The sequence below is a fragment of the Eutrema salsugineum genome, unplaced genomic scaffold (genome assembly GCF_000478725.1).
Source record: "Eutrema salsugineum unplaced genomic scaffold, Eutsalg1_0 scaffold_14, whole genome shotgun sequence".
Lineage (NCBI taxonomy): Eukaryota > Viridiplantae > Streptophyta > Magnoliopsida > Brassicales > Brassicaceae > Eutrema > Eutrema salsugineum.
Window position 1 is genome coordinate 3850318 of NW_006256877.1, and position 13524 is coordinate 3863841.

Below are 13524 nucleotides of genomic sequence, written 5' to 3' on the forward strand. Positions count from 1 at the left end.
AAAATTATTTGTTAATCACATTAGTATATTACTATATTTACTTAATAACGAAAATCTCGGTTTTACCCTCAACACACACAGTTTATCAAACCACTGTTTCAAATTTTGAAAAATCCCCTTGATAAATAAATTAAACACATTTTTCTTCAACAATCTCAATGTTTTCAAAATCCTTTCTTTCTCTCTCTTTGACCACCTCGAGTCACATCACAGAGCCTTGACCATCAACAACACAACACAAACCTATAGATTCTCAAAAAGGAAACACCTTTCTCCTCACTTCACACTTCTCACTTCTTCACTTCTCATTCATCGACCTTATTCTCTAGTTATGAGTAGACAAACTCCAAATCTCGAATCTTCACCTGATTGTTCCTCCAATTGCAATAATGCTGCTGATTCGAGCCCAGCTTCTGGATCCGAGAGCTTCAAAACCAGCAGTAATGGCTCTCAAGACGTTAGGCTCAACAACAGTGTCAGCTTAAGTTTCTGTAGCAGTAACAGTGTAAGCAGTGAAGCTAATCTCGAAAAGTCTCGATCTTTCGATGCGAACGAGGCTAATTTCAAAAGGGTCTTTTCTCCGTCGAAGCCGCATAAAGGGAACGATCTTCGATGGGACGCGATTCAGAGCGTGAAATGCAGTAAAAACGAGGATCTGGGTTTAGGGCATTTCAGGCTGTTGAAGAAATTGGGATGTGGAGATATTGGGAGTGTGTATTTAGCTGAGCTTAGAGAGATGGGATGTTTTTTCGCCATGAAAGTGATGGACAAAGGAATGTTGATCGGAAGGAAGAAATTGGTTAGGGCTCAGACCGAAAGAGAGATTCTTGGTTTGCTAGATCATCCTTTCTTGCCAACGCTTTACTCGCATTTCGAGACCGAGAAGTTTTCTTGTCTTCTTATGGAGTTTTGTAGCGGCGGAGATCTTCATATTCTCCGGCAAAAACAGCCCGGAAAACATTTCTCCGAGCAAGCCGCCAGGTTAATTTGCTTTAAAGCCGTTCAATTTCATGCTTTTGGTTTTTGTCTGAGAGTGAAACTAATCTGAGTCAGTGTAATCTGGACAGAAATAGCTTTGACTATTCTGTGTAGCTGAAGACACTAACATTGTAATGAGAACTCTGTTTTGTCTTTTCATGCATGTTTTGGGTTTGTCTGAGAGTGAAATCAAATTGCTTTGACTGTGCTATGTAACGTTAGCATTTTAATCCATCCTCTCTATGTCAGTGTTTTGGTTTTGGCTATAGTGAAATCAAATTGATTTGATTGTTGTGTGTAGCTTTTAAGAATCTGAAAACATTCTAATGGACCCTCTGTTTTGTCTGTTTTCTTATGTTCTTGAATTTGCAGGTTTTATGCATCTGAAGTACTTCTTGCGCTAGAGTATCTTCATATGATGGGTGTAGTGTACAGAGACTTGAAGCCAGAGAATGTAATGGTGAGAGAAGATGGTCACATTATGCTATCGGATTTCGATCTTTCCTTGCAGAGTTTTGTGAGTCCTACACTAATTCAGTCCACTTCACAACCTTCTTGTCACATTGCTTCCTATTGTATCCAACCCTCTTGCATAGTAGATTCATCCTGCAAATTACCCGTAGCCTGTATCCAACCATCATGCTTCAAGCCTCGTTTCCTCAACAACAACAAACCAAGAAAGGCTAAAACCGAAAAAGGTGGTTCTGATTCACTCCCAATGTTAATAGCTGAGCCAACAGATGCTCGGTCTATGTCATTCGTGGGAACTCACGAGTATTTAGCTCCTGAGATCATACGAGGAGATGGTCATGGAAGCTCTGTTGATTGGTGGACTTTTGGTATCTTCCTCTACGAGTTGTTAACCGGTAAAACGCCATTTAAAGGAAACGGAAACCGTGAAACGCTCTTCAATGTTGTTGGGCAGCCTCTAAAGTTTCCAGATGGGTCTATAAGTTTTGCAGCTAAGGATTTGATTCGAGGTTTGCTTGCTAAAGATCCTAAGAAGAGATTAGGGTTCAAGAAAGGTGCTACAGAGATAAAGCAACATCCTTTCTTTGATAATGTCAATTGGGCTCTGATCAGAAGCACAAATCCACCAGAAATACCCAAACCGATTGATCTTTCGATACTAAATGAAACCCTCAAGTCATCATCAGTTCAACAACAAGACAAGCATTCAAAACAATCAGATTCTTCATCAGGTCCTTATTTAGACTTTGAATTCTTCTGATGAAGAAATGTATGGTATATGTATTCGGCTTCTCCAAGAATTTGTTTTATTTAGAGGTTGTTTCGGTTTTTAGTCATTGTATTAAGCAACAATTTTGCATTTGCAGTTAGGTTATGGTTTGATTAATTTTGATGGATTATATCCATTCATGTTCATAAAGGTTCAAGCTTTGGAGAAAAACAAAATTTTGGGAAATGGTTTAGGAAAAAAGCATAATCTATGTAGTCTTTTGTTGCAGGGAAAAAAAGGATTAGTTTTTGTGGTGTAATCGAGAAAAGTGAAAATTAAAAGTTGCAAACTTTTATCTTACAGATGATATGTATGTTTAGTCCCCACATCAAATTTTATCTTTTTCTACCATGTTTTAGCTTTTAAGCTTTCTTATAAAGACAAAACAAAAACCTTTTTGCATGAAAGATTCTTTTTCACACAAAATTCGACTTTTATTTTTACAGTTATTCTCTGAGTATGTACGTATGCGAAAATCTTTTTCCCAGAGAATGTAAATTTTCTGAAAAGAAAACTGAAATGAGACAACACAGAAAAAAAGAAAATGACTCGTTACCTCTTTATGCCATGGTCGCTAATGGTGAAAGAAAAAGCTTTTGCTTTAGATAAGGCACAAGGCATCTACACAAACTTATATATATTTAGTTATTTACTATTCAAAATGTAAATATTCCATGTAAATTTCGATCATAAAATTTTGTAGAAAAGGTACTTCACGTTATACGACTAATTTCAAGTAAAAGAAAAAGTATGAATATTCAAAGGAATAAACTGGAATGACCGATTGAGAAGCATCATCAGAAATAAAGGAGGCTAAGTTGCACAAAAAAATGCCTTTAACAATTAACACTGGCAAGTTAGTACTGATAATTGGTAATTCATGGAAAATGTCATGATTCAATACAAAATTCGTTCGCAAATTTGTAGGAACTCACGGATACGAACTCTAGTCAATAGCATGAGCATTCAAAGGAAGAAATTGGATTGAGGAACACCATAATTCAGAAATAATGCAGAAAACAGAAGATGGTTAAACTTAAAGTCTCTAAAAGTGGCAAAATCCCTAAATAATCCATGAAAATGTTATTATATGATACAAATATATACCACCGCCGATTTGTAGAATATGTAATTCACTATATACAATTTCTAGTAATAAGAACTAAAAAGCACAACACTTATCCCTAAGCAGTTCATAGAAATTGTACAAACTCGATGGCATATTTGTAGAAATCGTCATTCGCTACATAAGATTTATAGTGTAAAAACTAAAAAATCATGATTGTTCAAAGGAGTATAGATTGGATGAAAGAATCTCATAACAAAACACCTTCGTTCACATAACTCTTAAACACTGGGGAAACCTAAATAATCCATAGAAATTGTCCTTATTCCATACAAAAATCAATCGCCTATTTGTGCAATATGTCATTCACTGCATACGATCTCTAGTAAAAAGCATGAATGTTCAAAGAAATAAACTAGAGATTGAGGAATCTCAGAAACAAGAATATGTTTATTCACACAACTTTGGAAGTCTTGGAAGCAGGCAAATCCCTAGATAGACCATATATCAAATGTCATTATCACATGTTTGTAGAATATGTCATTCACTGACATACAATTTCAAGTCAAACATTCCGAATGTTGATGGGGATAATTTTGGATTGAAGAACCTCATAAACACTAGCAAAGATCCATAGAAATTGTAAGTCTTCAATGCAAAATTCAACTTGAAAGATATGCCATTCAGTGCAAACGATTTCAAGTAAAAACAATGAGTGTTTAAATTCCATAATCCATGTAAAATTTCATTATTCAATAAATATTTCGATCGCAGATTTGGAGAATATGTCATTCACGATAAAACGCATAAATGTTCTAGAGAACAAATATTATTCTCACCAAAATCAAGTCTTTAACACTTGCAAAATCTCTAGAATTACCGACACAAATCCAGAAACCCTAAGTTATTAAGAAAGAAGATATAACAATTAAAAACGAGAAGATAATACGAAGATCGAAATCTTCTACCATATGATCAGTCGAAGAGACTCATCATTGCACCGTCGTCTTCGGACTCCTCCTTCTCCTCCTCCTTCTTAGCTTCAGCCGCCGCAGGCTCAACCACGGGAGCAGCGCCACCGCCTCCTCCGGCCGCAACCGCAACCGCAGGACCACCGGAAGAAAGAGCAGCCATCTTCTCTCGTCCAACAGCGATCAGCTCAGTCACATCGTGATCTTTAATCAGAGAGAAAAACAGATCTATCTTCTCTTGCTCGATCTCTGCACCAACAGATTCCAAGATCTTCTTCACATCAGCGACTGATGGATTCTCATTGCCGCCAAGTTTCGCAAGGAGGAACGCCGCAACAACCTTCATTGTTCTCTTTTCTTCTTTCTTTTCTGTCTGCAAAAAAAATGAAAGAAGGAAATCGACTGCGATTAGGGTTTTCGTGAAATTTCACTATTTAAGGGGGGATTAGGGTTTTGGCACGTACCAAAAAAAAACTATCACGTGGGCTACACGAAACCTTTCTAAATTTGTTTATAGGCCCATTAGATAAGAAAAAGAGAGCCCATGTAATTATAGGTGTACATTTGGTTATTGATGGGCCTCACGCACATCTCCCCATTATTTTTTATTTTTTTATTGTGTTGTTGTTCAAACTTACATTGCCTTTCAAATAAACAAATGTTCCAACTTACATATACTTCTGTTTGAAACTTTTTGGTTACTTGTTTAACTTAATGTTTTTTTAGTTATAGCTTTAAGCAGGACATAGTTACTTAACAAGGAAGAAAATTATTGTAGCTCCTCAATGTCCAATTGGTTCTTTTGACAGGTTTGTTTTATGAATTCATTTTCTAATATTGTTATAACTTTAGATAAGCTCCAAACAATCTAAGAGATTGCTAAACAAAGAAATAGCCTTATTATTGTTAATAAATTATATTCAGATCAGGCCACATAAAGGTTATATTGTCCTTTGCCTCTAAAGTTGGCTTAAGATAAATTTAGTTAAGTGAGCTTGTGAGATTCCCAATGGCTTGGCTGCACAAAAATTCTCAAATCAAAACAAAGCAAAAGTTACTTAATGGGTCCTATATGTCACGTAAAGCTCTTACTCTCATTCTCTCTCATTGTCTACGTGTACATATATTAAGACAAATAGTCGACAATGCTTTTGCTTTGTGTGATTCTTCTTTAAATGGAAGTATAGAACCAATCACAGATTTGTTCTCCAAGGTGTATAAAACATGACCTAAGTGCTTGTTCTTTACCAGAGAACTCTCTCTCTCTCTCTCTCTACCTATATATGTGACAATATACACTTCAGAAATCATCATGAATCTTCTGCTCTGTTTGTGTCTTTGGTTTGGTTGGTATGTTCACCACTAACTCGTAGGACACACAACAGCAAGAAGAAATTTTATGGGAATAATGAGAGCTCTCGTGTCTTTGGGTGTTATTTTGTTTCTTCTTTTAGCTATCTTACCATACTCTGCATCAAGGGTTTTATCAACGGAAAAGGTCAAGAATTTTCGGTTTCACGGTAAAAACACACATCAAATTCACAAAAATGTGAATCCATTTCACGTTAGCAAGCGAAAAGTTCCTAATGGACCTGATCCTATTCATAACAGGTGCATATCTGATTTGAAAGTGGCTTATGTAGTGTTTTACTCACTCATAATTCTTGTTATTTTTTATTTTTATTGCAACATCTATTCATAATTTTTGTTTCTTTCATTCCTTCGTTGTACGTTAATATTTAAAATGCTTTTCAACAGAAAATATTTTATTTTTAGTTTTACGTGAAAGCTTATTTCGAAATTTTATTTTTTTTTCTCTAATGCCTAGATGAGTAAAGACTCTTTAAAGAATTTGACCACTTTAGTTAAAGTTTCTTTGCAAGAGAAATAAGTTTGCTTCACTGAAAAGCTTTTTTGTTTTCTTTCAGAAGAGCAGAGACATCACGACGATCACCGATGAAACTGCAAAAGTCTACTAAAAATTGAGTATAAACCACCCAAATCGGTTGAGAGTTTGTATTGTGGGGCTATATTTCTGAGGAGAAGCTATAAATGCTATGAAGAGATTCATATACACAATCTGATGATTGTTACAGCTGAAAAACCGGAGATTCTTAAGTTTATATTTTGGAAGGTGGAAGTCTTGCACTTTGTTTTTGAATTAGAATATTGTTTCTGAATAAAGAAGATGAAGGTGAGGCAGAGTCGCAGAGATACTAAGGGAATCGTAGGTTTTTTTTTTTTTGTTTGGTAAAATGTGAAAATATCGTAGGTTTTGTTTTTAAATAGGTTAACTCGTTATCAAATTTTTTAGTCTTTTTTTGTTTGTTAATATGCTTATCTTTTTTTTTTTTTACTCATGAAGAAATTAATATGTTTATCTATTCTTTGTCTTTTTCTTATAGTTTGATTTATAATTTACTTATTAAAGTGTGGAGATTGTGTTCCCTTCTGCTAAAGCAACCAATAACTTAAGTTTGCTCTGTTTTCAAAAACAAATTCTCCTTAACTTGTTGCTGTTGTTGTTGATGGCTTATAATATTTAGCATGTGTCAGTCTCAGTTCTATTATATTTTTTTTTTTTTGTTTTACCGAATCACAAATTGGAGCAAAACAAAATAATTTAATAATCTATGTATATATATGTATATATATATATATATATAATCATTTTCTGTTTGTCTAAGCTTTGGTAATCTTGATTTTGTGGTATAGACTTATAGTAGCAACAAAGAAAACGAAATGCAAAAATAAAGGAGAGGGTCAGATTCTAATATTCTATAGAGTATAGTTCCCTCACTTTCCCTCTTTTTGGCATTCTTTTACTGAGTTTTGAATATTTTTACTGAATCGAGAAGCTATAGGTCCTAAAGTAAGATTCTGAAAGAATCCTCTTTTTTACTGTTCTGCCTGAGACAGGACACATATTCCCATTTTCAGTGAAGACTGTTTTGTCCTCTTTCAAAACTAGACTAAGAAAACCCTTAGCTCTTCCATAAAGCCATATCATATACACCTATCTTGATTCAATTGATTAATGAATTGTTTTATATTTCTGCAATGTACCTTGAGCTGTAATTTCAACTGAAAACAAAGAGTAACCTTTTTTAATGCATAGAAATGTATTGTAACAAAATTGTATCCATTATTAATAAAGGAATTATTTTGTTTGGAATTTGATCGCACAGCTTCTACACCAATGCAACTTATAACAAACTGTATTTATTATTTAGTATTAAAATAAATTTCTTGAGATATTATATTAAACAAAGGCGGGTACATTAGCACAAAGCATTAAAGTCTACCCAGAAAACATGATTTCTCCACCGATTTGACTAACCAATTCGCTCTAGGAGAAGAGGCTATTGACCAAATATATATATATATATATATATATTAAACAAGAAGATTATAATACTTCTTAAGTTTAGGTTTACAAAAACTTCATTTGTAATGATTTGTTTTAATGATTCTTTAAAAACCTATTAAAAAAATCAAATCTATATTTTTTTTTCCTCCAATCAAATCTATATAAATAATGAAATCGTATAATATTTATTATTTTATCAGAACAGATAAGAGCATTAGATAAAAAAAGAAGAAATAAATCAGATAAGCAAGAAACCATCATATTATTCCTTTTTGTATAATATCTTTCATTTCTCAAAAAATTATTTTTAAAAAAATGTAAAATAATTAGCCAAATGGCAATAATTTAAGCAGGAATTAGGAAAATAGAATTAATGGAAAACAAACATTCCTCACAGCTATCACGAGATGCATGATTTGTTTTATAACGTATTATTTTTTGGTTATAAAACAGAGATCTTCTGATGTTTTGTTGTCTCTGTCGAATAGCTGTGTGAGTAGTATACGACGCGTCACGTAATAATATACAACCCTTAAAATAATAGTTCTATTATAATATGTAGTAATTATCCATACTTTTACCAACATAGTTTTACCGACTCAATGACTCAATGCAGTTATAAATAGACCTCTCCCTCTTTCACTTGTAGTAACGTGTGTGTGAAAAGGAATCAATAATTAAAAGAGATTGTTCATTCTCTCCTCTTTTCTTTAATACACATATACATATATATATACATACAAAATATATATCTCATCATATAATATATAAACTCAAGTTTTTATCACGTTATCAGCACGAGCGTCTCTTGATTCGCTCTTATACCTAAAGAGGTATGATTTAAATTTATGTTTATTTTAAGTTTACGTATTATTTTCGGGATGATAGACTCTGCCTTCCCCGAACCCGTTAATTAAATTTATATTAAAGTTTACGGGATGATAGCCTTTCCCGAATCGATCGTTGAGATAGGCTATGCCTTCACGATCATATGATCATATGGTAGACTATGTCTCCTCAGATCATATATATGGAGTAGAAGGTTAAACCTCCTCCTTGATATTATGTTTATGGAGTAGAAGGCTCTGCCTCCTCAAAATTATATGGTAGGCTATGCTTCCTCAAAAAAAATTATATGGTAGGCTCTGCCTCCTCAAAAAATATAGTAAGCTCTGCCTCCTCAAATTATATGGAAGACTCTGCCTCCTATATTATTTTAAATTTCATGCTTTTATTATGTGTGAGAATTATTTTTTTTTATCATGTTTTTTCTCGAAAAACAAATTTCTAAACTTAACGTTTGCTAAGTTTATTTTTGATAAAATTATATACAGTTATAATGTCGAATTTGGCAAAGCTCGAAATCCCTGTCCTTGATGTGTCTGGGAAAAATTACATGTCATGGGCAGTAGGTGCAAAAATGCATCTAAGAGGAAACGAGCTTCTCGATACCATCAATAAGTCGGAAACGACATCAGATGAGAAAAGGCGAAAGCCATGATATTTTTGCTCCACCACATCGGTAATAGTTTAAAAGAAGAATACATCATGAAAGAAAATCCTGCAGATCTTTGGCAATCTCTTAAAGATATGTTTGATCACCAGAAATATGTGATCTTACCAAAAGCCAAACATGAGTGGTTAAACCTCCGGTTTCAGGATTACAAAAGTGTTGGTGAATATAATTCCGTTATGTTCGGAATTACTTCCAGGATGATGTTATGTGGACAGGAGGTAAGTGATTTCGACATGATCAAAAAAACTCTCCAAACATTTCATCCTGGAAATGTAATCCTGCAACAACAATACCGGGCAAAAGGTTACACCACTTACTCGGAGTTGATGCAAGTCCTCCTTGTAGCTGAACAAAATAATCAGCTCGTGATGTTAAACTATCAAACTCGTCCAACTGGATCATCGCCATTCCCAGAAGCGAATGTTGCGTCATCCAGTCAAAATAATAGAACCAAACGCGGACGCGGGCGCGGTCGAAACCGTTACCGCGGTCGCGGACGAGGTCGTGGACGAGGAAGACAAAATGATTTTGGTCGAGAAGCAAGAAAGCAAAAGGAAACTGCTTGTTACAGATGCGGCATGAAAAATCATTGGGTAAAAACATATCGTACACCAAGACATTTAGCCGATCTGTATCGAGCATCACAAGATGCCAAAGAAAATGATAAAGGAAAGAATTTTGAAACCAATTTCATCTCTGATGAAGCTGGAACTTCCTTTGATGGCATAAGTGATTATACTCATCTTGATATCGCTGATTTCCTAGTTGATCCAGAAGAATCAACGGAAATAAAGCGATTAATATCGATGTAATGTAAAATCTTCTCGAAGAAGACAAGAAAAACCCTATGTAATTTTAAATAAAAATGTAATATGTTTTTGTTAACAAGACAAGGTTTTTCTTAATATAAATAACTTTTAAAACCATGTTTTGATTTATTAATGCATTTTCTTGCATATTTTGATTCAGATTATGTCATCATTTGAGATTCAGGATGGAGATACATGTCTAGTCGATAGTCCTACGACACATACTATACTTAAAGATAAAAAGTATTTCTCCTGTCTCAAAATAAAGGACTCCGCCGGAAGCGTGGGTACCATATCTGGTAATGCAAATATTATAATTGGCTCCGGAAGAGCTAATTTTTCAATGTCAAGGGGGACAAATTTTGAAATAAATGATGCATTATATTCCCCCGAATCTAGTAGAAACTTGCTAAGTTTTAAAGATATCCGAGGAAATGGATATCATATAGCAAGTACAAATAAGAATGGCATTGAATATCTTTGCATTATATCTAAGAGGAAACACGTATTGGAAGAATTACCAATGATGTCCTCTGGGTTATATTGCACAAAAATAAATATGACTGAATCCTATGTTACAGTAAACCCGGGGTTTACTAGTACATTTAGAGTATGGCATGAAAGACTTGGCCATCCTGGATCAGTCATGATGCGAAGGATTGTGCAAAATTCGAATGGCCACCCATTGAAAAACCAAAAGATTTTTCAATCGGGAGAGTTTTCATGTCATGCATGTTCTCAAGGAAAACTCATAACTAGGCCCTCGCCAGCCAAAGTTGGAAATGAATCTCCTGTATTCTTAGAGAGAATACATGGTGATATATGTGGGCCGATTCACCCACCGTGCGGGCCATTTAGATATTTTATGGTATTAATTGACGCATCTACCAGATGGTCACATGTGTGTTTATTAACCACAAGAAATATGGCTTTCGCAAGATTCATTGCCCAAATAATAAGGTTGAGAGCGCAATTCCCTGATTATGCCATAAAGAAAGTCAGGCTTGACAACGCTGGTGAATTCACTTCAGCAGCCTTTAATGATTACTGTATGTCATTAGGAATCGATGTTGAACATCCGGTTCCATATGTTCATACACAAAATGGCATGACTGAGTCTTTAATAAAACGGTTGCAACTGATAGCAAGACCGTTAATATTGAGAACAAAACTCCCAATTACTGTATGGGGACATGCTATATTGCATGCTGGGGCATTGGTCCAGATGAGGCCAAGTGCATATAATGAATATTCCCCAATACAGTTAACATCTGGCAAAGAGCCAAATGTATCCCATCTCTGTATATTTGGATGTGCGGTTTATGTCCCAATAGCCCCGCCGCAAAGAACAAAAATAGGGCCACAAAGGAGATTGGGAATATATATCGGCTATACGTCACCAAGTATAATTAGATATCTTGAACCAGTAACTGGAGATATGTTTACGGCACGTTTTGCCGATTGACACTTTGATGAAAATGAATTCCCAGCGTTGGGGGGAGGATCAAGAGAATCACCAAAGGATATCACATGGTGTACACAAACCTTGGCTTATCTCGATCCCCCTACCCATCAACGCGAAATGGAAGTTCAGAAAATCATACATTTGCAAAGGTTGGCAAACCAGTTACCTGATGCGTTCACAGATACGAGAAGAGTGACAAAATCATATATCCCCGCTGCTAATGCTCCATCAAAAATAAATGTTCCGGAACTAGTTATTGATGGGAATAAAGCAAATGAACCACAAGTTCAGTTAAAGCGCGGGAGGCCGATGGGCTCGAAGGATAAAAATCCTCGAAAGAAAAAAAAATTGGGAGACAAGGTTCCAGAAGAACCGAATAAAGAAAAATGTCTTGAAGACATTGGTGAAAAGGTTACAGAAGAACCATATAAAGATATATGTCTTGAAGACATACATGAAGAGGTTCCAGAAGAACCAATTAAAGAAGTTCGTCTCGAAAACGAACATGATACTGAAAAGTATGAGATTTCCATTAACTTCGCCCAAAGTGGGACATTATAGGCTAGAAGCGAGATAAATGATACAAATGGAATATTCTCCTTTTCGGTATCTAAAGAAATTGAAAATGAAAATGATGATCCAGACCCAAGGTCCGTGTCAGAGTGCCAGAAAAGGCCTGACTGGGAGAAATGGCAGATTGCCATGAGAAATGAATTAATCTCTCTGAATAAAAGAAATGTCTTTGGACCTATAGTCATTACACCAGAAGATGTAATGCCAGTCGGGTGCAAATGGGTTTTTTTGAGAAAAAGAAATGAGAAAAACGAGGTCACTAGATATAAAGCCCGACTTGTGGCACAAGGTTTTTCTCAAAGACCGGGAATTGATTATGAAGATACATATTTCCCAGTCATGGATGCAATCACATTCAGGTACTTAATGAGCCTAACGGCATCTAAAAATCTAGAAATGTACCTTATGGATGTTGTGACTGCATATCTATATGGATCACTTGATAGTGATATATATATGAAAATTCCAGAGGGAGTAAAGATCCCAGAAGGATCAAAGATGCCTGAAGCATCTAAAGACATATGTGCGGTCAAATTACAGCGATCACTTTACGGATTAAAACAATCTGGTCGCATGTGGTATAATCGCTTAAGTGAATATTTGTTAAGTAAAGGATACATCAACAATGCGATATGCCCTTGCGTATTTATTAAGAAATCCTCGTCAGGATTTGTGATCATTGCTGTATATGTTGATGACCTGAACATAATCGGAACTCAAAAGGAGATTGATGATGCACGAACTCACATGAAAGAAGAGTTCGAAATGAAAGATCTTGGAAAGACAAAATTTTGTCTAGGGCTCCAGATTGAGCATTTCCAAGATGGAATATTTGTGCATCAATCAAATTACACCAAAAGGGTGTTAAAACGCTTTAAAATGGATAAAACAACTCCTTTGAGTACTCCAATGGTCAATAGATCACTTGATAACAAGGATCCATTTCGACCTTGTGAAGATAGCGAAAATGTATTAGGTCCTGAAGTACCTTATATGAGCGCTATCGGTGGGCTTATGTATGGTGCAAATTGTACTCAACCAGATATAGCCTTTGCTACTAATCTACTTGCAAGATACAGCTCATCTCCTACGCGCAGACATTGGAATGGGATAAAACATATTTTTCGTTATCTCCAAGGTACGATTGATCTGGGTTTATTTTATCATAGAAACCCCAAAGTTGGTCTAGTTGGTTTTGCAGATGCAGGATATTTATCAGATCCGCATAAAGCTCGATCGTAAACTGGATATGTTTTCACAATTGGTGGAACGGCGATCTCATGGCGTTCTCAAAAACAGACTTTGGTCGCCACTTCTTCAAATTATGCGGAAATCATTGCTCTTCATGAAGCATGTAGAGAATGCATATGGCTCAGATCCATGACTCAACATATACAAGGTGCAAGTGGAATAGTCATCAATACAGAACCAACAAAAGTATTTGAAGATAATGCTGCATGTGTCGCTCAACTAAAAGAAGGCTATATCAAGAGTGACAGAACGAAACATATTCCTCCAAGATTTTTCTCTTATACA

At 35.2% G+C, this 13524-nt stretch overlaps 2 protein-coding genes across 2 annotated transcripts; one reads left to right on the plus strand and one right to left on the minus strand.

Moving 5' to 3' along the window:
* The first annotated feature begins 271 nt into the window (after positions 1–271).
* On the plus strand, positions 272–2234 carry LOC18022480 (serine/threonine-protein kinase D6PK). The gene is made up of 2 exons (XM_006405497.2): positions 272–981; positions 1351–2234. The coding sequence occupies exons 1-2, from the start codon at positions 332–334 to the stop codon at positions 2207–2209; spliced, it is 1509 nt and encodes a 502-aa protein (XP_006405560.1). The 5' UTR covers positions 272–331; the 3' UTR covers positions 2210–2234.
* A 1836-nt stretch (positions 2235–4070) lies between these two features.
* On the minus strand, positions 4071–4649 carry LOC18022481 (60S acidic ribosomal protein P2-5). The gene has a single exon (XM_006405498.2). It carries the CDS (start codon positions 4599–4601, stop codon positions 4260–4262), a length of 342 nt encoding a protein of 113 aa, XP_006405561.1. The 5' UTR covers positions 4602–4649; the 3' UTR covers positions 4071–4259.
* Positions 4650–13524: the final 8875 nt, after the last annotated feature.

Bases quoted from the DNA above. Each gene is read 5' to 3' on its own strand.
- LOC18022480 (XM_006405497.2), top strand. From the start codon at position 332: ATGAGTAGACAAACTCCAAATCTCGAATCTTCACCTGATTGTTCCTCC. The intron at 982-1,350 runs GTTAATTTGCTT...TTGAATTTGCAG, and splicing joins TTCTCCGAGCAAGCCGCCAG to GTTTTATGCATCTGAAGTAC.
- LOC18022481 (XM_006405498.2), bottom strand. From the start codon at position 4,601: ATGAAGGTTGTTGCGGCGTTCCTCCTTGCGAAACTTGGCGGCAATGAG.